This window comes from Rana temporaria, chromosome 7, assembly GCF_905171775.1.
Source record: "Rana temporaria chromosome 7, aRanTem1.1, whole genome shotgun sequence".
NCBI classification, from domain to species: domain Eukaryota; kingdom Metazoa; phylum Chordata; class Amphibia; order Anura; family Ranidae; genus Rana; species Rana temporaria.
This window is the reverse complement of record NC_053495.1, coordinates 168,485,416-168,511,217: the sequence shown is the minus strand read 5'-3', so window position 1 is coordinate 168,511,217 and position 25,802 is coordinate 168,485,416. Positions and strand designations below refer to the sequence as shown.

General features: G+C 43.8%; 1 protein-coding gene across 8 annotated transcripts in view; it reads left to right on the top strand.

Annotated features, from left to right (window-relative positions):
• Positions 1–25,425, top strand: part of RC3H1 (ring finger and CCCH-type domains 1) — a 109,331-nt gene extending 83,906 nt beyond the window's left edge. For 3 of the 8 annotated variants that reach the window (XM_040360389.1, XM_040360392.1, XM_040360387.1), the window contains exons 12-20: positions 445–827; positions 3,308–3,478; positions 3,565–3,717; positions 5,576–5,789; positions 7,666–7,750; positions 9,559–9,664; positions 15,380–15,553; positions 15,988–16,097; positions 22,226–25,425. In XM_040360389.1, coding sequence (XP_040216323.1) covers positions 445–827; positions 3,308–3,478; positions 3,565–3,717; positions 5,576–5,789; positions 7,666–7,750; positions 9,559–9,664; positions 15,380–15,553; positions 15,988–16,097; positions 22,226–22,376 — 1,547 coding nt within the window. In that variant the 3' untranslated portion in view covers positions 22,377–25,425. The remainder of the gene's footprint in view (positions 1–444; positions 828–3,307; positions 3,479–3,564; positions 3,718–5,575; positions 5,790–7,665; positions 7,751–9,558; positions 9,665–15,379; positions 15,554–15,987; positions 16,098–22,225) is intronic. The other 5 variants (XM_040360390.1, XM_040360388.1, XM_040360393.1 and 2 more) reach the window with 5 other exon arrangements.
• The last annotated feature ends 377 nt before the right edge of the window (positions 25,426–25,802 follow it).

Sequence of the window (25,802 nt, the reverse complement as noted above, 5' to 3'; positions counted from 1 at the left end):
ATGTTTTTTCTCTGTTTTTGACTAGAGATTAGAAACTCTGGGTTTTTAATGCTTTGGGTGTCTTTACTGAGGAGATTACACTGTAGTTGTACTGGTGAACATGATCACGGGACAGAACGTGATGAGAAATCAAAACTGAGGGAAATTGTCCAGTCTCTTAAGAGGGGACTCCCCCTGACTTTGTAGAGATTTTCTTTCACTTCTCGTGGGCCACAGATAGGAAAGAAAACACCTTATAGCAAATGAGAGGGGGTGGGAAGTATTTCTAGGGTCTTACACGGTTAACTCCATTCATTCCTGTAAGGTAAGTAGTGGTTGTTGTATATCCACACTTATGAATGTCACATGTCTACATAGACTTTAAATGTTCTGCTTTTTCATCAGTCTACTGTCCCATTCTCAGCTGTACATTTTCTAATTCTGATTTATTTATTTATTTTTCAGATGTTTATTACCCGCCTCAGCCTGTGTCGCGCTTTGTCAGACCTCAGCCATCTGCTCCTGAGTCCACCCCTGCCTACCTCGAACAGTACCCTCCCTATTTACAAGACAGAGTTGTTAGCACACAGTACGGAACCCCTACCCAACAATATTCTCCCATGAACCAGCCCATGTACCCTGCACACTACGATACCCGACGTGTGTACCCTTCTACTCCCCAGTCCTATCAGAGAGAGGAAATGGTTCGCGCTAGTCCTGTACCACTGGACATGCCACCTAATGCTGGCTCTCCTTATGCTTCCGAAGCCAGAGACCGATACCAGACTGTAGAGGGCTACTACCCTGTTGCAACGCATCCGGGACAGATAAGACCATCTTATAACAGGGTATGTGCGGAACATATTTGATTTTATTTTGAGAAATCTTTACTGAAAATTGATATTTCCATATATTGATGGACTGTTGACTTTATTCACCGTTTTGTACCAGATTGCATCGGGGCAAATAATGGTATATCAAAAGTTAAAATCTTTTATAAAGTGGGAGTGGAGGTCTGCTTTAAGCTGCAGTTTGATCTGCTGAGTGCTGTTTTAGTAACGTAAAGAGGTTGTAAACCTCAGACATGCACTATGGACAAAGCATATCTCTCTATAGTGTGTACTTGTCTCAATTAAGAGCACAAACTGTCATTTCTGTCTGTGGTCCCATTCTTATGCTATCAGCATGAATCAGTTCTGACAAGTTTTCCTGACACCAAGAGAAACAAGGTGAAGGGGAGGGAGCTGTAGCTAATTGACATCCTTAGCTCTGTTCCTTTGGGGCAGGCTGTCTCTGAGCTCTGCAAGAGTGCAACTACAGCTCTCCATTCACATTTTTCTGAGCTCTCAGAAGAAGCTTTAATTCTTTACTTTGAATGGTTGTACAGAGGGCTGCAGATGAATGGGAGCAACTTATGTAGGAGGATTTGTCTAATCTTTGAATATGTAAGGGTTTTACAACCTTTTTAATCAGTTCAGTTGACAGCATTCTTGTAAATAAAAAGCATGGTATTGCTGCATACACTAAACACGTTTTTTTTTGCACAGATTAGCCAGAATCAAAAATTGAATTAAAAAAGGGGACCTAGTCTTACCAGTGTATGACTGCTAAAAAATGACGTGTATATTACATGCACAGTGTAGCTATTGTTAATTTCTCGTCCAACCAAAATGGTTGTTTCTGAATAGAGTGGGAAAGGTTTAGCACCTCTGCTATGTTTTTATTGCTTTGCAGGCTGCATTATTTCCTATTTATATCCTGTCCCGATGACATTTTCACCAGACAGGAAGTGATTGCAAATCTCCAACAGCAACACTAACAAAAATAGTTTTCTTGTTGAGCAGAAGGCGTCTGGAACCCCAAATAGCTGCTATTGCCGTCTGTGTTTCTGTTAAAGATGTTTTTCTGACAAAACCATTGTTACTTTGACAATAACGGAAGGGAAAGTAATATAAAGGATCCCTAAATAGCAGTAAAAACCTTCCAGGTGTTTTAAAGTGTTTGTTGTCCTGAAAATAATAAAGAGATCCTGTTCCCTTAAAGCATGTTCTACAGCACAGTACTTGTGCTGTGTAATCTTCTCTCCTCCAAACTGTAAAAAACCTGTCTGATCCTGCCACTTCCGGTGTTCCCCCTCTGAGCTGACCACGATAATCAGGGCTGCTGAGTCTTGACTATAGTGGTAAGCGTTCGTCCCTCCATCCGCAGCTTTACTCTGTTCTCCTTTCTCCCCCTTACCCCCTTCGTCTCTGCCTGTCAGCTCAGTGTTCTATCTCTCCGTCGCCCTCCTGGCGGTATTATTAGAAATAAAATTATACAAATGATCAGTGCCAGCCCCTCTATTATAGATGGCGTACCACACTGTATGTCTTTTATTAAACCAAGGTATGTAAATACCTTTTTAGAGTGGTGTTCAGGCCGGTCTGCAGGGCTACTGTGAGAGGTGCTGAGCAGCCATGTGACCTCCCCGGCTGACGTCAGAGGGAGATCTTGGCCTCTCCTGCAGTAGCCATATGACTGGCCTGAAGATCGCTCTAAAAGGGTATTTACATGCCTCATTTTAATAAGACTTCTACATTGTGGTATGCCCAACTAAATTATAGGGGCTAACAGTGATTTTATACTTTTGGGTTCACAAACATTTTAACTCTTCCCCACTTTTTCCTAAACTTTTCGAAATTAAATTTTCACTTCACATAAAACGTCAAATATTTTAATGCATCCCCTGATGCAGAATAATTGAGGATTTTTCTGCTTGTAATGTCTGCCAATGCTTTTTGAGGGTCCTTTTACTTGTACAACAAAGTCGACCGACTTTGGAGTGCTACTTTGACGTATTGATGAATACGACTTGGGTGTGACTTGTCCCTTGGCATAGTCAGACCCACTGTTGCACATGAAACATTTGGGTATGACTTTCATGTGACTTTTGAGGGTTGACATTAATGTCTGTGGCCCTCAAGTTGCATGAAAGTCCGACCTAAGTAGTGCATGAACTACTTTGAAGTCGCTGCTACTTTAAGTCACGTATCTATGAATGGTTATCATTCGAAAACATGGGGTACGGTACGACTTTGATGTAGAAAGTCGCACAAGTGTGAATGGGGTGTAAAATTTTGTTTTAAGATTGCAATAGTGATCTTATATGTATCCTACTAAACTGTCATGTACAATATTTTTTTTTTTTTTGTGTGTATCAATGTGTTTTTTATTTCCGACATTGCATATCTTTAGACGTGTAATAATAATTTTGTCTAAAGTATTTTTTTTTTTTTTATCTCACATTGTCCATTGTTGTAATCTACTTTCATTTTCTTTCATGCTATAGGAACCCTACGGCCGTTTGCCTCCCCAGCATCAATCACAGCCTCACCCCAGCCTGGATGATCTTCACCGCCGCCGAAAGGAGATCATGGCTCAGCTAGAAGAGAGAAAAGTGATTTCTCCCCCACCATTTGCTCCTTCACCCACGCTGACACACCCTTTCCATCAAGAAGAGGTGAGATTGGTCCCTGAAATGTTACTTACTTTGCATGTTTTTAACTACAGATTTAGATTTTACTTAGCATTTTTTTTTACTATTAGTACCTTGATGAAGAACTGAAAATCTCTGGGAAGTACAAAGGGAATGACTACAGCCAGTATTCACCCTGGTCCTGTGACACAATCGGTTCCTACATTGGAAGCAAAGATGCCAAACCCAAAGATGTTTCTGCTGGAGGAAGTGTCGAAGTAGCAGTAAGTTTCATCTTCAATGTTTTTTTACTTTGCAATCGATCATTTTGTATTTCAGTAAGATCAACATTTACCTCTTAGACAGAAAGGATTGCTTCTTCCTCACGGGATTCACCAGCATAGAGATTCCCTAATGCATCAGGTGTTGACTCGGGATTGGAAAGATTCTGGTGCTGTGCTTTGGTAGGCAGTGGAGCTGTTGGTAAAGAAACTTGGTGATTGTAAAGCTTATTGTTTTTTTAAATAATAGAAATGTTATGCTTCCCTTCTCTATGCAATGGTAATGCACAGAGTGGCACTGAACTGCCTATTCTCGAGTCCTTCCCCCGCTAGTAGCATTTTGGGCTCCACCTCTTCTCTCCTATGAGATCCACACCTGTGGGCTCAATACCTAAGCCGGCTGTTTGCGTCTATTGACACACACAGCCTGCAAACCCCACTCTGCTCTCAGGATTTTATTGACGTTAGCAGGAGACTACGTCTCCTGCTGCCGCCTCTGTAAGCAAAGAGAGAGGAAAAAGTCACTGCAGATTGGCACAGCTCTGGATTGAGACTGCTTGCAGGTATGTATACAGGTGGTAAGGGGGCAATACAGATACAGTAATGGCGGCGATCAGATTTTTAGCGGGACTGCGACATTGCGGTGGACACATCTGACACTCAGTGACACTAATACAATAATCGGTGCTGAAAAAATGCACGGTCACTGTACTGATGACACTGGCAGGGAAGGGGTTAAACTGGCAATCCATGCTAAAACGAAAATCCCTGCATCTATAGCCACCGACATTCTAACACTAGCCTCTAGTATACATACCTTTTTTGCAGTCGATCCGACCCGATCTCCAGCGGCGGAAGCTCAGATCCCACACTGAGCTGTTACCCGCGGCTTCGCTGTGTGGGTGGGTGTAGAGGACACATTTGACAACGGAAGCCTCATATTAACTCTATGGGTGACGTCACTCCCCATTCATTTTACAGCCGTTGTCGGGCGTTTCTCTGCAGAGCTTCTGCCTCTGGAGATCGCATTGGATCATCTGCAGAAAAGTTATGTGCACTGATTTTTTTTTATTTACAGAGGTAGAGAGAGGTTAGTGTTAGAATGTTAGATGCAGGGATTTTGGTTTTAGCATGGACTTCCACTTTAACATCAGGGGCGATCAAAGGTTTAAATGTGCTCCTAGGGCGTGCTTGTTAACTGGGGGGGGGGGGGACGACATAGATTTATGTCCCTGCTTGGCAGAAACACAAGATCTTCATCTTCCCCTCTCACAGAACAGTGGTCTGCCTTGTTTAAATAGGTAGGCCGCTGGTCTTCTCCCCCTGAGAACGATCGCGGGGTGCCGACGAACATTGGGTCCGCTGATTGGCTCCACTGTGTCCAATCAGAGCAGATCGCTGGCGCAAGCACGCGCCCCTAACCCATTACACAAATTCACGTACTTGATTTTGTGCAGGGGGCCCGCCCTGCTGCAGTATGTCTGGGTGGGATGGTCCAGAAGAAGTTTAACATTAGTCTGCATTATATAGAATCCATTGGAGGGATGTGGTGCTTTTATTTTGGTTTTGTGTTGAATATGGCTTTTGGGTGCAGGCAGCAAACGTGCTCACAGCTGTCACAGAAGGTAAGCATGTCGGGGGCTGAGGGAATTTCCTGTAAAACATGTACTTTCAAATTACCAACATAATTAAAGCACTATCTCATACACTGCCTCAGTATTTTTACAGTAATTTCATGAATTTAAGCCAAGCCTAAAAAGCAGGTCTGTTATTTGCCATTTAAGGCGGACCTCTCTCATCATGATTTAGACTCTCGTAGATCTTTTTGCGTACTTTTTTATTTTTTTTCTATTTCCTATAGAATGTTGACAACAAATCTTTGAGGGATCAGCGCCTTGAGCTGCAACGCAGAGCCACTGAAGCGGGAGAGGACGATCTCATTCCGTTCGGCGACCGGCCTACAGTATCTCGTTTTGGTGCCATTTCTCGCACCTCCAAGGCCTTGTACCAGCCTTCAGGCCCTATGCAGCCAGCAATGGCAAATCAAGGTGTGGCGACAAAATCCAACGTTTCTGGTGGGTTTTTCGGGGAAGTTAGACACATTTAAATTAAATCTAAACCCAGTCACTAAAATATTTTTTTTTACATGTTAATGTAATATCTGTAGTCATTTTAATGTATATATTAGAAAAAAATCTTCATAAAAAAATGCCTGTTAATCTTGCATGGGGGCCTTTACTAGGATACTTTCTCTCATGGGGTGACAACACTGTCCCTTTCTCCCAATTTCTCTCCTGGGTTGTTTACCTGTTGTATGCTCTTCAAGTAGAGGCTATTTGCAGATGTACTAATGCTTATGGGGAAGCCCGCCCTGAGCAATGACATGCAGCCACTGCTGGAGCAAATATGCATGTAAACAAAATGACTGAAAGGGACTGAAGGAGATCTGAAGCACTGAGATGCAATAAAATGATAAAATGTAGGTATAAACAATATTTTTGTAAAAGAACAAAGCATTTGTTTGATGTACCGTACTTGGCAACTGAAATTGGATCCAGTTAGGGTAAACATCCACTTAATGTAAAACATACCTTGCATGTTTAAAAAAAAAAAAAATAGTATTTATTGCATTTATGAATTGAATATCCTCGTAGCCAATTGGTTTTCTATTGTAACAAAATGCAAAAAGCTATGATACTCTTTTGGCAACCAATCACAAATTGCCAGTCATCAATTTTTTAGACTGAATAGAAGATCAGTGTGGTTACTATAGTTTCTTGTACTACTTTTTACTAAACGAAAGCCATACTACAAGTGTATATGGGAAAAATTAACCACTTCCATACCGGTCCTATTCTGCCACTTCTCTACTTCATGTAAAAATCATATTTTTTTTTCTAGAAAATTACTCGGAACCCCCAAACATTTGTTTTGTTTTTTTAGGACACCCTAGAGAATAAAATGTCAGTCATTGCAACTTTTTATCTCGCATGGTATTTGTGCAATCATATTCCAAACGCCTTTTTTTTGGGGAAAAATAAACGGTTTCATGAATTAAAAAATAACAAAACCGTAAAGTTGGCAATTTTTTTTTTGTATAATGTGAAAGATGATGTTACGCCGAGTAAATCATTTTTATGGCCCCTTTCACACTGCCGGGACCGCTCAGTTCCGCCTGTCAGTTTTTTCGGCGGACCTGAATGGCTGCTCCATGCTTCTCTATGGAGCGTCGGATGTCAGCGGTGACATGTCCGCTGACATCCGATCCGCTAAAATCAGACGGCTGGCGATACGTTCAGATCATATCGGGTGAGATGTGATGAAAACGGACATGCTGTCCGTTTTCGTCTGATCTCTCCATAGGAGACAGCGGCGCTCGACAAGTCCCTCCCCGCTCAGTGAGCAGAGAAGGACCTGTCATCCGCCAGCCCAGTGAAGATCAACGGAGAGATCTCCCGCTGAGCTGGCGGACCGCTGCAAGCTGATCCGCCCAGTGTGGTTGGGGCCTTACAGGTTTTATCAGTTTAGCTTTACAGAGGAGGTCTAGTGCTAGAATTGTTGCACGCGCTCTAATGCACGCAGCGATACCTCACGTGTGGTTTGAACAGCGTTTACATATGTGGGCGGGACTTGCGTGCGTGCATGTTCGCTGCTGTAGCTGCAGGCATCATTCAGATTTCACTGCACAAAGTCAAGGACGTCATATGATAGGGAAGTGGTTAGGCACAATTGTCTTACGTAACCAAATGGATTTCAGATTTCTTTCTTGAGGCAAATTATACTAACAAATTAGTTGCTATGGTCACTGTGTGTGTTCTTGCTGTAGTTTTTTCAAGTAGGTCAGTCTGTGTCTTAAATTGGATTTTTTTTTTTTTTTTTCTGTTTAGATTTTATATAGTACTCATTGCAACAATTACTTCATCTGGTAAAAAAAAATGTTTTCTTTCTCAGATTACAGTCTGTACAGTCACACCAACATGGGAGGCCCTCCTTACCCACCCCATCAAAACCTTCCTCAGGGACATTTGAGTGAACGGTAAGTACAAACTGGTCATCTGTGTTATGGCAAGCTGTACTATGCCCTACAATAAAGCAGAATTAAACTCCCCTAGCAGAGCCCACGGTTTTTGCCATGATGTTGAAGTATGCACAGCATTTTTGCAGACTTATCTGTCAGCACCTCTATGTTCTGCTGCTGACCTCTTCACCCATTCTTTTTCTTTGTTTGGCATCTGCTGCCACCTTGATTGGCTGGTCTATAATATCCTAACTCCTGTGCATGGAAGTTAATCCATCCCAGCAGATGCCATGATTTTACACTGAGCTGTAGGCAGGTAAATTTTTTTCCCCCCTCCATATACTGAGGGGCATTCATAAAGTGTGTCCTAGATACCCTTTAGAATTCTGTTGAGCCGCATCACTGAAAGTGTCGGTGCTTACGCCCGATTCATGTACCTGTTAGAGACAGGTATATTAATCTGTCCATGTCTGCATTGGGGGAGGAGTGTCCATACACGACACTCCTTCCTCAGTTTTACTCTCTCCTTCCCTCCCTGGCCACTGCACCTGTCACGCTGACAGGGGAATGGTCAAGAAGTTTTGTACTGGAGTGGACGAAGCCTGACAGAGAACTAGTTCTTTATCTGGTTTGCTTTACATTTTATACACAGCAGTTGTCTGATCCACAACCGCTAATCAGTCCAGTAGCAGCTTTTGAATGTGCCCAGTGCAGTGCACTGTCAAAAGTAAAGTAGACCTTATGGGGAAATAGTCTGTCAGTTCCCCATCAGGCTGCGCCAACCCGGTGACAAGTGGATTCCTAAATATGGGCATTGCCCATTTTTGGATAATGACATCATCTGTTTCCCCATTTACTTTTAGCTTTCGCCTGGGGAATCTCCCGGCAGACAACTGAATGGGGCTGAAGGAGACAGCATCACATACATGACGGTTTTTCAGGCACGGCCTGCTTTGAGTAATGAGTTGGTCTTAATAACCATCAGTTTACTTATCTGCCAACTGGTTGGACTTCTTTAAAAAGTGGTTGCTGCCATAGCAACAGATTCTAAATGTGGTGGTAGTAAGAACTACCTGACTACGGTATGTGTCGGTAATGTTACTGATACTGCTGCAAATGCTAGCCTGAATTAGTTGAGGTGGTTAAGGGAACTGCCGCCATAAAAGTGCCCATTAGGGCTATATTGGATTCACCTGAGAGTATTTTCTGCAATAAATCATGCCTTCCCAACACATCAGAAGTCACCCTCTGATGGGAGTCACCTTTTAAAATATTTTTCTGTGGCCAACAATAAATTATCCAGGATTTTTACCCCTTGTGCATAATCCTGATTCCAAGCAAAACCAGATATGTTTAGTGGATAAGGCCACCGGAGCACGGCAAGTAACACTCACCTTGAAGGTTTACAAACAAGCAAGTCAATATCTCAAATGCAAAATATGACAGACTCACATTACCTCTTTGGTAAGCCATGCAACCAAAACACTTCCTGATTAAGACATTTGGGAAATCCTGCCCTCCTACATCTAAAACCTATAACTTTTTTGACTTGCGTTTTAGATCTCTGTCCTATGTAGCAAGGCCTCTCCTGTCTCTTATGTCCTAAACTATCACACTGACCAGTTCATCCCACTATACCTGACCCACTGTAAAAATAAAAGACATAGGATCCAGTTTTTCAGAACAAGAATACGAAAGAATAGTGTGGCTTGCAACGCTAGACTTTGCTTTTTGAGCTACACTTAGTGTTTCTGTCAGCCTCTGGGGGTGCTTTTTACCCCCTCTTTCTCAACTTGAAATGACCACTTGTGATTTCTTGTTTGCAGAGATCGGATAACTAAGCCTCTGCCTACATCTGAGAAGCAGCTCAGGATGGAGTTACAGCAGCTGAACCAGCAGATCAGCCAGCAGACCCAGATGAGAGGAATGGAGGTAACATTGTGCACGATCGCACATTAGTGATCTTAATCATACAATTCAGGACACAGGCAGAATATTCATACACCATGTGTTATAAGTGTGTACATTCAGGTGATTGGATACTGTCAAAGCTTTTAGAAGACACAAGCCCTGCTTGTCTCCTGTATAACTCTACCTTTCTTAGCAAGCCTCCAATTTTGTGCTAGTGTCTGATGGTGATGGACCTTGTCTCCTCCACAGAGAAACTCACCCTTAGCTTAACTAGTTTATTATTTTTCTTATTTTCTTCTAATGCCAACATTGAATTAGTGTATCTGGAGTGGAGCAACCTCAGTAAAACCTTGAAAGCTGTACTCAGACCATGGGCTGTGAGGTCAGCCTGCAGTGTTGCTTAGGGCACTGGATCTTGCATGGATGTTCCCCATGGCACTTGGTGCAATGGATTGAGTTGGCCGCAGGGTGCTTTACAGTTCTAGGGTCGTAGTCCTTTACTTTGGAACCCAGTCCCTAAAGATCCATTTGGGGGTATTACCATTGTGATGGGCAAAGTATAGATATTTGCCACAGCAGTTGTCTGCATCAACCATCATAGAGCCACCAGGAGTCTGTTTTGCCTTGAAAGAAGGGAACCAGATCATCTCATGGACAGAAACTCACTGTCCAGTGATCTCTGCAGTCCACACTCCAAGAGTGTACAACTGGAAAGAAAATTATCTCAGCTGCCTGGGTTTTTTCATTTAGATGCTTTTGACCACATGTTTCTTGCAGCAGTACTCTAAAGTTAAGTTTTTTCAACCCTTGTTTGACTTGTTGGCACAATTGTTTGGCCTAGTTACCCACCCTTGTAACTCATTGCTTGGGGGCATCCCGGGGTCAATGAATAGTTGTTGCCTGTACTGTATTATTCTACTGAAATAAGAGCAATTTTGTCCTACCTGTAAATTTCATATCTTGGCGTACAGAATACAGACCACCCTCCTGTCAGTTCTTTGGTTACTCTGTTGCTTGCTACAAAACCAAGGATTCGTGGGGTAGGGTTATAGGGGAGGTGCCCAGTGGGCATGTCCTCGAAAGCATGCTTGTGACCAATCACCTGAATGTATGAGCCTATAACGCATAGTTTATGAATACTTTGCCTGTGTTCTGTACTGTACTACCAAGATATAGAATCTACAGGCAAGTCTAAATATTATTTTTTTTCTTCCGTTCATGGACGGACACAACAGCAATTGACCTTAGGGTATTATCCTCCTTTCTAGGAGATTGACTAGGCAGAAAAACAGCATGTTAAGTGTTAAACACTCCACACAGTATAGTACCTCCCAGGAGGCGGTTCCCCCGGGTACATCCCTCATCCTCTGCTCTGCAGCCTCAGTTTCTTTTTCTGCCTAGCAAAGGAGATGACATCCCTCCTCTGGGCCCATGTGCTCGGGGAATTTTTTTGCTATTTTCTTTTTGTTTTCCTGAATTTTTGGATTCTGTGATCTACAATCAACTGACGACTGGGTGACAGGCTGGATCCCCGATCCTTGTAGTCCCCCCAAGTTCGGCCATCGAGCGTGTGCCGGCCTTTAGCTACGCGCTGGACTGTCCACGACATGCCCCGTTGCTCCAGGGGTGGCCGGTGAGCTATACGCTCCAGGGCACACATGTGACCGTGCTCTATGTCCGTGTCAGTGTGCCGGGCCGACAGCCATGCCATAACTGCGCGGACGTTTGTTCTTGTCTGGGATGCACCCAGCCGGTGGTCGCAGGACGGGTAAGTAGCAGTCCCCTTGCTTTGGCAGGGTGGTGCGGCTGGTGCATTCCTGGGGAGGTCGATTGGGGGTCCGCCCTGCTTTTCTCTCTCCCTTCCTCTCCTTTTTTTCCCCCACGTTCTGGGTGGCGGGCGGCCCTGAGGTGGGGGGTCCGCCTGGGGGGCTCCATCCAGTGGCTGGGGGCTGTGTCTGCTTGGGGGTGCTGTTTTGCTGCCATGTGTGCGGGGGGGGGGGCACTATGTTCACTGTATGTGTGTGTTTTTTTACCGTGCAATCGCGGCCGCCACTTTGGCGGCGCCGGGCGCCTTTATTAGAGTTTGGCGGCCATTTTCTTGAAGCCCACATGTTCTTTTTGCATGTCGGTGGCCATTTTGGAAGGGGTTTTTGCCTCTAGTGACTAAAATAAGGACGCAAATGGCTCCAGCACACTTCCTGAGGGACGGCACAGCACAGAGCAGCCCTCGGGGGCAGACAGCAGCAGTAGTACAGACCTGGTCAAGTGGTGAGTCCTCTGGGGGGTCCCCTGCTCTCTGCTGCGGCCAGGAGGGAGGCCTGTGGGTCTTGCCTTGCATTTCAAGGGTGGCAAAAGGGTGGGTCAGCATGGCTTCCGAACCGGATGCTTCTCCCCCAGACATGCCAGAGTTAACCCTTAGTGCCCCTGTGGATGCTATGACGGCAGTCCTAGAGACATTTGTTACCAGGATTGAAGCAGCGCGTGGCCAGAGGGGGGGGGGGTAAAGAGTGCCCCCGCCCTCTTCTGGGGATGCCTCTGACACGGAATCGAGCCCAGCTACTGCTCCCAGCCCTGGTTCAGAGGTGTCAGAGGATGCAGGCCTAGTCCACACGGACAGTGAGGATGACTCTGCGGGATACTCAGAAAATTGAGGATTCGGCGGAGACATCAGAGGTGTCAGTCCCTTTTGGGTTCCGCAAGCCGGCCCCCACTGCGAAAGTGTTTCTTTGTGTTCCTTATCTGGAAAAAAATTTGTACAAGGAATGGGATCGGCCACAAAAGGTTTTTGCTGTTCCAAAGTGCTTTGCGGTCCGTTATCCTTTTGAGGAGGACTTCCTGAAAAAGTGGACCTCTCCTCCGTCAATGGACCCCTGTGTCCAGACTGAACAAAGGCGACCACGTTGCCTGTGGAAGGGGCTCCCGCTTTCAAGGACCCCACAGATAGGAGAGCTGAGGCTGTGGCCCGCTCCATGTTCACAGTGGTAGGGTCGGCGGTGAGATCGGTCTTGGCCGGGGCTCTAGTGTCAGACACTTACTGAACGGGCAAAGTTGTTGCTTCAGGAGTTGGAGGTGCATCAAGCCCCTCCAGACTGTGTGGCGCTGGCCGACCGGTTGGTGCAGGGCCTAAAGTTTGTCTGTGAGTCAGCCCTGGATACGCTTCCCTTGCTCTCCAGGGCCTCGGCCTACGCGGTGGTGTTGCGCCGCCTTGTCTGGCTGAAGTGTTGGTCTGTGTAGGCCTAAGAAGGCCTTGGTGGACTTAATCTTTAAGGGTGAAAGGCTTTTTGGGGCTTCTCTAGATGACATCCTAAAAGACGCCACAGGAGGTAAGAGCACTCTGCTCCCACAATCTGGTAAATGTAAGGAGCCTCGCCGTAGGCAGGAGCCCTCCTTTACCACCCCCAAGCGTTTTTTTTCGCCCGGTGCAGCAGGTAAATGTTCCCAGGGCGCTAAGGCGCCCGCTGAAGGGCAGGAGCACCCCTGGTTCGTTTTTTTTTTTTTTAAAACGTCATTTAAAATGATCGTGTGTGGGCTTCACATCGTTTTTTGTCTTCTAAAAAACGACCAAAAAAAAATTCGAACATGCTTCAATTTTTTATGTTGTTTTTCAAAATGTCGTTTTTTGTGTCATAAAAAATTATCGTGTGTGGGCTAAAACAAAGTTTTAAACAACGTTTTTTACTCGCACATGCTCAGAAGCAAGTTATGAGACGGGAGCTTGAATGGAACAGAGTGCCCTTGTGTTCAGTCAGCCCAGGGGCGCTGGACTCGGGAAGTGTCCCGCCTGCCAATCAATGTCCTGGAGCTCCAGGCGATCAGGCTGTGCCTCTCCAAGTGGTCTCTGAGACTGCAGGGCCGCCCGGTCAGGGTTCAGTCGGACAACGCCACGGCTGTGGCGTATGTCAATCATCAAGGGGGCATGCGGAGCTCGGCTGCAGCGGCGGAAGTCGCTCACATCCTCCAGTGGGCCAAAAAGAACGTTCCAGCTCTTTCGGCCGTTTACATTCCGGGCGTAAAGAACTGGCAGGCGGACTACCTAAGTCGCCAAACGCTAGACCAAGGAGAATGGTCGCTACACTCGGATGTGTTTCAGAGTCTGTGTCTGAAATGGGGCACTCCAGACGTGGATCTTCTGGCGTCCCGTCTCAATCGGAAGGTGTCATGGGTTCGTGGCCAGGTCAAGAGACCCGTGGGCGGATGCGATGGTGGCTCCGTGGGGGTCACTATCGCCTAATCTACGCCTTTCCTCCTCTGAAGCTTCTTCCTCGTCTGCTACGCAGAGTGGAAGCCGAGGGGATACCAACAATCCTAATTGCTCCGGATTGGCCTCGCTGTCCCCTGGTATGCATATCTGGTGCGTCTGGTGGCAGATGTTCCGTGGCGCCTGCCACTGTGCAGGGGGTTCAGCATGTGGCCCCTCCTGTGCGTCCTCCACTGCCTCCGTGGGACTTGAATTTAGTCCTCTCGGTGCTTCAAAAGCCTCCATTTGAGGGCATTAGGGAGATCCCTTTATTGACTCTTTCCCACAATGTGTTTTTTATGGTGGCGATTACATCGGTCAGATGGGGGTCTGAGTTGGCGGCCTTGTCTTGCAAGGCTCCCTATTTGGTCATCCACAGGGATAAGGTGGTGCTGCGGCCGCAGGCGTCGTTCTTTTCTAAGGTTGTTTCGGCCTTTCACCTTAATGAGGACATTGTTCTTCCATCCTTGTGTCCTCGGCCGGCGAATCCAAAAGAGGCTGCGTTGCATTCTTTGGACGTGGTTCGAGACCTACGGGTGTACCTGTCTGCTACGGCTCCGTTTTGGAGGTCGGATTCACTGTTCGTGTCGGTGACTGGTTCTAAAAAGGGTCTGGCGGTCTCATCGGCCACCATTTCTTGGTGCATCAGGCAGGTCGTGCTTCAGGCCTATGCCCTAAAGGGGCGGGTGCACCCCTTCCCGGTTACGGCACATTCGACCAGGGCAATTGGTGCCATCAAGCGTCTGTTTTACAGGTGCGTAAGGCAGCGACCTGGTGTCAGTCCACACCTTCTCAAAGTTTTACAAGGTGTCCGTTGAGGAACTCTGGTTTGTTTGGGGTGAAGTTGGTTTGCTGTGTTTTCCCACCCCTCGATTTTTTTACACTGCTTGGGGACATCCCTAAGGTCAATTGCTGCTGTGTCCATCCATGAACGGAAGAGAAAATAGGATTTTTGTACTCACCGTAAAATCCATTTCTCTGAGTTCATGGACGGACACAGCACCCACCCCTCCTTTGTTTGTACTGCTTGTTTACGAACTGAGGCTGCAGAGCAGAGGATGAGGGATGTACCCGGGGGAACCGCCCCCTGGGAGGTACTATACTGTGTGGAGTGTTTAACACTTAACATGCTGTTTTTCTGCCTAGTCAATCTCCTAGAAAGAAGGATAATACCCTAATTGTCAATTGCTGAACTCGGAGAAATGGATTTTACGGTGAGTACAAAAATCCTATTTTTTTTTTGTTTTCTTAGCATTTTCTGTTAGCAGGGTCTGTTTTAGTGGGAAAGGGGGTGCATATGCAGGATTACAGCAGGAAGATATGGGTGGGCATCATCCGTGTGATGTTGCTTTTCACTTCTAGTCCAAAATGCGACTGACGTGTCAGGAAAGTGGCTAGTTTGAGAATTGTATCGCTAGTTTTGACATAGTATATGTTACACATTTATTAAGCACACTCCATAGATAAAACTGAACTTTTATCACCTAAATATTTTATAGGTCCCTAGTAACCGTCTGCTAGTACAGAGAGACCCCCCTGCGCTAGGAGGTCAGCAACAGCCACCTCCACCTCCACCAGCTAAGTGGTCCAGCATGTTGTCCAATGAACAACTAAGCCTCGAGCTACATCAGGTGGAGCGTGAGATTGGGAAGAGAACACGTGAACTTAGTATGGTGAGTCCCAACTGCATTGATGGTACTGAGAGGGGGAAAAAAATAGGAGCTGCCATTGCTGACTTGTTTTTGAAGTTGCAAGCTGCATGGCTGCCATCCCCAACTCTCCTTCACGTCCTTTTAAATCTCTATCCAAGATCAAAGATGTGCATAATCCAGTGTCTGGACTTCAATCACTATCTAAACAGTTAGTGAAGGAAGAATAAAATTGGAATCATGGAGCCTGCACCTTCAAAACATGTATGCAAAAGCGGCTCTGATATTTCTTTCATGACAGTTTCCTTTTAAAGTTTAATTGATGCTTGGAAGAGCAGTTTTACCAGATTAGAAGTAGGTTGTAAGCTATACAGCTTTTTTTTTTTTTTTTTTTTTTTTTTTTTTTTTAATGTTGCCATAAATGGCCAGATCACCTTCTTACTTTTTTGTATTTGTAGGAGGGTCACTCTATGGGTGTGAAGAGTAAACCAGATGTCATCAAAGTTGAGAATGGGCAAATAGAGCCACAGAGCAAGGTTCTGTCGCATGATCTCCCACTAACATTCAGGTATAGAGGGACATTCTGCTTATTTGTTATGCTACAAAGAAGTAATATATGTACCTCTTGGACAATCTGCCTACATTCCAGCCTCAGTATATTTTTTCTGCTCTTTCAGTCTTTCCTTAAAGAGGAACTTCAGTTAAAATTCATAAGTGAATAAAGTCAGCAACTATAAATACTGTAGCTGCTGACTTTTAAAGCGGTTGTAAATCGCTGGATGATTTTTTTTTTTTTTTTTTTACCCTGCAAGGTAAAGGCATAATGTGCTAGTAGGCATTGCACGCTAGAACATTCTTAAACTTGCCTTAAAACAAAGCCCTCCCGTGCCGAGATGTCTGATCTGGAGGCTGCTTCCATCTTCACCTGTCTTGCTTCCCGGGTTTCCGGACTCCGGCTCTGTGACTGACCGGAGCCACGGTGACGTCACTCTTGTGCATGTTCACAGGAGCCGCCGGTTACAGCACAGGGCTCTGAAGAAACCGCAAGGGTGGCCGTTCCTTCAGAGCGCATGCACCAGTGATGTCACTGGCTGCATGTACAGTAAATATCGCCTAAATGGTGCACGTTTAGGAGATATTTACATTACCTATAAGTAAGCCTTCTTATAGGCTTACCTATAGGTAAATGTCATGCTTGGAAATTAACTTCCACTTTAATAAAAAGACAATTGCCAGCCCAGAGACCTAGCCCTGACTTCACCTGGGCTGGTTCTTTGCCAGTCTTTGAGTCCTAGGTGGCACCATGTTGAGCTCTGTTAATTATCCTGCTGCCTCCTGGGACCTGTGACATGTCCCAGGAGGTTTCAGGTGGGTTGGGGGGGGGTGGAGATGAACTTCTGCTCTTATTACCTTTGAAGAAAAAGTGGGAACAAATATCCATCAAAACTAGATACGTACCTGCTCCCTAAAGGAAAAAAAAAAAATCAGTACACGCCCAGAAGTAGGGGGGAGACACAATCAGCAGAACTTCCTTTAGTAAGTGAAGTTCTGCTTTTAGGGTGAAATGCCATCTTGGGGTAAGTTTTTATTGAAAAATATTTTACTTTTTTTTTTTTTTTTTTTCATTTATTTCTGATGTGTTCAGTTTCTTGCTTGTATTCTAAAAATTCCTATGTACAAGCTGTAAAAAGAATCTCGGCTGCTCTGCAAGTTAATATTAAGCTTTGCCATTCCCAGTATTTATTCAGCATTTGGCCATTCAGCTGTTAAAAGACCATACAGTATCTCCCAAAAGTGAGTACACCCCTCACATTTTTGGAAATATTTTATTATATCTTTTCATGTGACAACACAGAAGCAATGATACTACAATGTAAAGTAGTGAGTATACAGCTTGAAGAACATAAATTTGCTGTCCCCTCAAAATAACTCCACACATCCATTACTGTTTAAACCACTGGCAACAAAAGTGAGTACACCCCTAAGTGAAAATGTCCAAATTGGGCCCAATTCAAAATGTTCCCTCCCCAGTGTCATGCGACTTGTTAGTGTTACAAGGTCTCAGGTGGGAATGGGGAGCAGGTGTGTGAAATGTGGCGTTATTGCCCTCGCTCTCTTACTGGTCACTGGAAGTTCAACATGACACCTCATGGCAAAGAACTCTCTGAGAATCTGAAAAAAATTATTGTTGCTCTACATAAAGATGGCCTAGGCTATAAGAAGATTGCCAAGACCCTGAAACTGAGCTGCAGCAAAGTGGCCAAGACCATACAGCAGTTTAACAGGACAGGTTCTACTCAGAACTGGCCTCGCCAGGGTCGACCAAAGAAGTTGAGTGCACATGCTCAGCGTCATATCCAGAGGTTGTCTTTGGGAAATAGATGTATGAGTGCTGCAGAGGTTTAAGAGGTGAGGTCTGCCTGTCAGTGCTCAGACCATACGCCGCACACTGCTTCAAATTGGTCTGCATGGCTGTCATCCCAGAAGGAAGCCTCTTCTAAAGATCATGCACAAGAAAGCTGGCAAACAGTTTGCTGAAGACAAGCAGACTAAGGATATGGATTACTGGAACCATGTCCTGTAGTCTGATGAGACCAAGATAAACTTATTTGGTTCAGATGGTGTCAAGCATGTGTGGTGGCAACCAGGTGAGGAGTACAAAGACAAGTGTGTCTTGCCAACAGTCAAGCATGGTGGTGGGAGTGTCATGGTCTGGGGCTGCATGAGTGCTGCCAGGACTGGGGAGCTACAGTTCATTGAGGGAACCATGAATGCCAACATGTACTGTGACATACTGAAGCAGAGCATGATCTCCCTCCCTTCAGAGACTGGGCCGCAGGGCAGTATTCCAACATAACAACCCCAAACACACCTCCAAGGTGACCACTGCCCTGCTAAAGAAGCTGAGGGTAAATGTGATGGACTGGCCAGGCATGTCTAAAGACCTAAATCCTATTGAGCATCTGTGGGGCATCCTCAAATGGAAGGTGGAGGAGCGCAAGATCTCCAACATTCACCAGCTCCGTGATGTCGTCATGAAAGAGGACTTCAGTGGCAACCTTTGAAGCGCTGGTAAGGCAGTGCTGGAAAATCATGGTGGCCACACAAAATATTGACACTTTGGGCCCAATTTGGAAATTTTCACTAAGGGGTGTACTCACTTTTGTTGCCAGCAGTTTAGACATTAATGGCAGCGTGTTGAGTTATTTTGAGGGGACAGCAAATTTACACTGTTATACAAGCTGTACACTCACTACATTACATTGTAGCAAAGTGTAATTTCTTCAGTGTTGTCACATGAAAAGATATAATAAAATATTTACAAAAATGTGAGGGGTGTACTCACTTTTGTGAGATACGGTATCTCTGGTGGCTATGGCTATTGACAGCTGATTGTCGGGGCCACGTCACCTGGACAAGAATCTTGACTTGGAGAGCAGGCCAGAATGCAGTCTGGGATCATATGTGTTTTGTTGGATGATTAACATTTACACAGGACTGTCTGGCTGGATTCATCTTGAATGGTTCCCTACTTTAACATAATGCACAAATAAGTTTTCCTTATTTATTAAGGAACACCAGATCAGAAATAAATAAAAAGCAACTGTTTACAGGAGGAACTGGACTATACTGATGATCACAGGGGGAACATCAGTTAGCCAGTCGGGTATAACCCTTCCCACTCTCATCATGCTTCAGTTTTTTGCTAGTGTACTTGGAGGATGGACATTTTTTCACCACAGAGCTCCACTTTCTCTGCAGTTATCTAGATTGGCAAATTTTTGGCACAACCTCGGACACAGCATCTAGATCCCAACAGAACGAAGGTTGTGTGGTCTTCGCCTAATGTGACATTTGGATACTAAGCTCTGCTTAACACACCATACATCTTGATGTACTGGTTTGTTAGCCACAAAGCACTTTACATGTCCAAGGCTATGACACAGCCTGTGGTGTCACCATAAGACTATGTCCAGACCAGTTAACGCTCAAATGCAGGGTACTGCCTTGCTTGTGTCCCTTAACCACCTAAGGAACCCGCCTCCTGCAGATATACGTCGGCAGAATGGCACGGCTGGGCACAAGCACGTACCTGTACGTCCTCTTTAAGTGCCCAGTCGTGGGGCGCGCGCCCGCGACCCGGTCTGAAGCTCCGTGGCTGCCGGACCCGTGGACACGCTCGCCGCCATTCTGTGATCGGTCCCCGGAGCTGAAGAACGGGGAGAGCTGTGTGTCAACACAGCTTCCCTGTTCTTCACAGTGGCAGCGTCATTGATCGTGTGTTCCCTAATATAGGGAAACACGATCAATGACGTCACACGTCCAGCCCTGCCCCCCTACAGTTAGAAAAACATATGAGGTCACACATAACCCCTACAGTGCCCCTTGTGGTTAACTCCCAAACTGCAATTGTCATTTTCACAGTAAACAATGCATTTTTATAGCATTTTTTGCTGTGAAAATGGCAATGGTCCCAAAAATGTGTCTAAATTGTCCGATGTGTCCGCCATAATGTCGCAGTCATGAAAAAAATCGCTGATCGCCGCCATTAGTAGTTAAAGAAAACATTTTTTTTTTATAAAAACGCGATAAAATTATCTCCTATTTTGTAAACGCTATAAATTTTGCGCAAAACAATCGATGAACGCTTATTGCAATTTTTTTTTACCAAAAATAGGTAGAAGAATACGTATCGGCCTAAACTGAGGGAAAAAAAACGTGTTTTTATATCTTTTTGGGGGATATTTATTATAGCAAAAAGTAAAAAATATTGCATTTTTTCAAAATTGTTGCTCTATTTTTGTTTATAGCGCAAAAAATAAAAACCGCAGAGGTGATTAAATACCACCAAAAGAAAGCTCTATTTGTGGGGAAAAAAAGGACGCCAATTTTTTTTAAGAGCCACATCGCACGACTGCGCAATTGTCGGTTAAAGTGACGCAGTGCCGAATCGCAAAAACTGGCCAGGTCCTTTACCTGCATAAAGGTCCGGGTCTTAAGTGCTTAAAGCAAAACTATACTCACCTTCTCTCCAACACTGGTGTCCTGGAGCTCCCTGCCTGCCGATGACTTGCTCGGTTTGCTTCTGGTTATCGATCTCTGGCTGTTTTTTTTTGGCAGGGCCAAAATAGCGTCACTCTCGTACATGCGCAGGAGTTCATTCATCTTGGCATTGACAAAATTGTACACTGAGCTTTGCGTGCAAAACTCTGTGTACAAGACAGGCAGGTGAGAAACTTTCATACAGAAGGAACATAGTATGTCTCCTCTGTATAAATAATCCCGCCAGATAAAATAATAAACATGTCATTCCTGCTCTGTGCAAGTTTTTTTTATTTTTTTCTGCACAGAGCAGCCCTGATCATATCCTCTTCTGGGTTCCCCTGCCAATGCTCCTGGATCCTTCTCTTTTGGCGAGTGCCCCATTATCTGCTTTCTATGGAGGCACTTATGTGGCCTTGCTTCCAAGCCACCCTGTCTGTGTCTATTGACAAAGACGGTATGGATCAGCCTCCTCTCCCTCATAGCTGAATTTTATTTGATTGATACGATCATTCTGCCGTGTTTGGAGGGAGAAAGTGGGAATAGAATCTGCTCTCATGCACAGAGAGGGATTGGCCTGAGGTAAGTATAAAGGGGGTGGGGGGATTGTGTGATGCCAAAGATTTTTTTACCTTATTGCATACAATGCATTAAGATAAGAAACCTTTAGGCCTTAGAACCACTAAAGGAATTCATGTGTCCCTGAGTGGATGAGATAGAAAATGGATTATTGTACATACTGTAGAACCTTTTCCTTAATGTGTTACTAAACCCAGGACCCTGCATTCGTTATATCTATTCTCCCACAGTACACAGACCATGGAAATGCAATTATTTTTAGTAACTATTAACTGCTAAATACCTTTTCTCATCAGCAGTATATAGCAGTCTTGTGACTTCTATAAGGAGTTTTCATTCTCCTCTGACTGCCCTATGAGGCTGCATGACCCCTGACCCTCTGGGCAGTGCTGATTGGTCCTGTGCTAATCGCATGCACCCTCCTAGGAAAGAAGAACTCTTGGCAATACACACCAAACTGAGCATGTGTAGAGTGCCCCCAAGACTCTCTACTATCAGGAGATGGATTGGGGACTGTGGGGGAAAAAGGGGTCAGCAGAGACACGATTAAACAGCCTTTTTACACAATGCGGAGGCTTAACCCCTTAGGTTCCACATTGAGTACAACAAGCATGCTTTAGTGCATATACAGACTGATTTTTGGGTTTAGTAACACTTTAAGTCCACTGAGGGGACACATTTCCCTTGCCTCTGTTTGACAATGTTCCTGGTATTGCTTTTCTATAAAATGGAGACATGCTGGTACTAGGAAGGGGTAATACATTGGGCTGGCCCACGTTATGTTGTGTTTTTTTTTTTTTTTTAGTTTTTTTGTTTTTTATGGCAGTGTCCAATCTTCTTTAAGACTTCCTGATTCCCTAATGGACTTGGGATTAGAAGGGTTGTTTCTTGGGAGTGGTTTGTTTTTGGATTTTCATATCTAGGATCTAGTCTGCATACATGGTAGTACAATACACATATTTTTTTTGTTTAATTTAAATAAATTGGCTTTTAGGATAATAAAACCATTTTGAAAAATGCTTTTTTTTTGCTGATTGTGTGACATAAAGATCAACCACTGATTTATTTTTACAGCAATGAGGTGCCAAATGGATCAAGCTTGGCCCAAGACATCACCATGCTTTCTGGAAAGACTGCTTCACTAACTCTTTCAGAAGATTCCCAAGTTGGCGGTGACAAAACCGAGGCCCTGAGAACTGGCATCAACTCCGCCACAGCTCCGTAAAAAAAGGGCTTTCCTGCATAATTTTTTTTTTTTTGCATCTGAAAGTGTTTTGTCTAGGAGGAAAGTATATAGAAATGAAACGGAGGATTTTTTTTTTTTTTGTGTTTTTTATTTTATAAATATATATATAAATATATTGGAGGGAGAGCTCAGAGCAATTGGGAGTATAAAAAGAAAAAAAAGTTAATATTTAAAATTTGCTTACATAACCCCGTTTTTGGGGGTGAGAGATAGCTAAAACCTGTGACCCTGCTCTTATGTTCCCTCCCCTCCAAAGCATGACAGGCTACGTATAAAATGTGCATCGAAAACACCACTAGCAAGAACAACCTCTGCACATATTTTCACATTAACACATTTTTTAATAAAAAAAAATTATACAGAATACAAAAAATATATATTAAAAAAAGACACAGATGAAAATTAGCAGTATCTGCAAGCAATTCAAGATTAGTTGTTTTTGTTCTGTGAATGAACTTAATTTTAATACCTTTGGATGCCTTGGATGCAAGGCTTTAAAGACAAAAAAGGAAGATATTATATATATATATACTCTGTTTGATTAATTGTACGATCTTATTGCTGTAGATTTACATTTATTTTTTCTTGTTTTGTTTGGATGGTATTACATAGCCAGAGATCTATGACAGCCTTTTTTTATTTGCTGTTAGGGGGGCGTTTTCTTTGAGCGCTTAGTCCTTATATTTTTTCTTAGCCTGTTAGAGGTAGTGGATGTATAAGGGCTTTGCAATTCTTCTCTTGCCTGAGACATGCAAATAGAAATTCAATTGGCAGTTCTGTTAATCTGGCTGGCAAATCTATAAAGAGTTAGAAAAAATGTTTGAGGCAGAGTAAATGCATGAATCATTTTTCAGCTTGACCAAAGTGATTTCTTCAAATCTGTCTCCAGATTTGATTGACCCAGCAAGCTGAATGTTGTAATCTGGCTTGCAATGCTCTGTCTTTTCTCTATAGTGATGACATAATGGAAGGAGCCACTAACGGGGTTGGCCAGTGGTGGTCATTATGTATTCCAAAAAACATGCTGGAGGAAGGCAGAAGCTAACTACAGAATGATGCCTCTTTATGCTATCCAGCCTTCTTGCATAGTAGGAGTGGTGGGGTAACGAGACCATTTGTATTATTTACAAATCTTTGAGCTGGTTTATGTTACAGCTGTGTATGTGGGGGCAAACTTTTTTTTCTTCTAGTTTTTGATAGATGAGGAAAGGGTTAGACTGTGTCAAGTTTTTATTGCTGCCTGTGCCCTACCTGGGGAGATCCACCCTCTGTCCTGGTGACCATTTGCCACCAAGACAGAAAGTGATGGGAAATCCAAAATACTAGAGTGGTTACCAGAGGTGAGGGTAAATCATCCAGTCGGGACTAATGTTCACATGGTAACTCTTGGAATTGCCCTCACTTTTGGAAGGTTTCCTCTTATTTCCTGTGGCATTTGCAGGAGAGGAAAGGAAAGAAAAATTCCCCAGCGGGACAGACTGCAAATCACCCGACAGCAGTTTTAACTCTTATGTACTCTATCCTAAACTTAAAAAAATTTTTTTTTGCTATACATGCACCTTAGGTTTCCGTTATCAGAAGGGGAGTAAACAACCTTAAAAAATGTTCCACACAAAAATCTCTATAGTTTGTATAGTGATTTTATGCCCTTATTATGCCAGCAAATGAACATCATTTTTTGCCTATGTTTTTAGAACAAGAGAAAGATTGCTGACCCATGTCTGCCTCGTTTATCAGTGTCTGAAAGAAATCTCTATTATCCCTAGCAGACAATCACATTCTTCCATTCACTATCTGCCCTGCACTGTCACTGAAAAAGGGATTATGTTATAGGCTGCTAAGGGTTTCTTAGACTGTTCTTTTAAACGTTGTTAAGTGGCTATATATTCCTTCATTAAAGAGGAATTCAAACTGGCTGTGTAATAACTTCCCACAATGTTTTGGTGGGGTAAAGCAAGAATTTTTTTTTTTTTTTTTTTGTTCTTTGTATTAGTGTTTTTTCCTTCTTTTTACCCTTCCTTCTCTCTCTCTTCCTTCTCAAGTATCTCCTTAATCTTTAACTCCTGCTGGGTCAATGTCCGCCTCAGCATTACGTTCCATGAATCCTATATCGAAAGGCATGTCAACCAGAACTATTGTACAACATTATGTACCTTTTATGATAAAAGGGTGGGTGTCCGAGGTCCCTGGCTTTACCTACCAGTTGATGTTTCCAAAGCGAAGGTGCTTGGATTTGAGCGCCTGTTTGATTTTTTCCTTATCGCCAGGAGGAGGCACCGCGTTTATATACTGTTTCACATTGAATTAAATTGAACATTTCGGACCTGCCGGTCACACATTTGATATTTGCATATATTGGCTTGGAGTTCAAGCTAACTTTTTTTTCTTTTTTAATTTAATTGAATTACCATAGTGTTATGTGCGTTTGTGTACATCTGCAGTGATAAGCAAACACATGTAATATGTTTTAAGGTTTTTTTTTTTTTTTTCTTCTCGGATGAGTGCAGCTTCTAGGTTTAGGGAGATCTGCGCACTTTGGAAGACGTTTACTTATTTTTTTTTGAAAGGCGTTTAATCTGTGCACTTTACAGGAATAAATATAATATCTCTTTTCTCTGGGAATTTATTCAGGCACCTATTTTTACAGTACCTAGTGATTAAACATAGCCTTATATTTAACTATATCCATCTTGGGGCTATAGTTTTACTGTAATACTACTTCTAGTGACAGAAAATAGATTTTAAGGTAGTGTTAAAGAACCTGAGCAATTAGAATGATAGCCTCAGTGCTGCTAGGAACAACAAATCTGTGAATTGCCCAAGTCTAATGACCCACATAGGTCAATGGCAGGGGGTGGGTTTCTTTTTTTTTTTTTTTTTGAAAATGAAAGAACTTTTTAAATTAGTGATCTAACATTTTGGTATAAAATGCTTAGCCTTTTGTCACCATCATGTCACTAGTTGTGCACTGATAAGCGGCACCCCCCCCCCCCCCCATAAATACATGCCTCGAAGAAGACCACAGAAATATGTGTTAGCTGTTAAAGGATAAACCTGTTAATGCAAACTCCTAATATGTCTCTTTTAATGTTTTACATAGTCTACTTCTGTAAATATAAATTGTGCCTACTGAGGCATTGCCACTCAGTATGCACACATCCTCCTATGTGCAGGTTGAACATGGTTATCCTTTTTCATCACTAGGAGTCACAGCAGCCCTTTGGGGGTCATCATATTTTCCTTGCCATTGGATGTATGGGCAAAAAGTAAAAAAGGCTTGATTCTCTCCTAGGACATGATTTTTTTTTTTTACTCATAGCTTCAGTACACTAGAAATGGAAGTCGGTAGTGTTGAAGTTAGTGGGAACTTTAAAAGGGCTAGATTGGATATATAGATAATGTAGT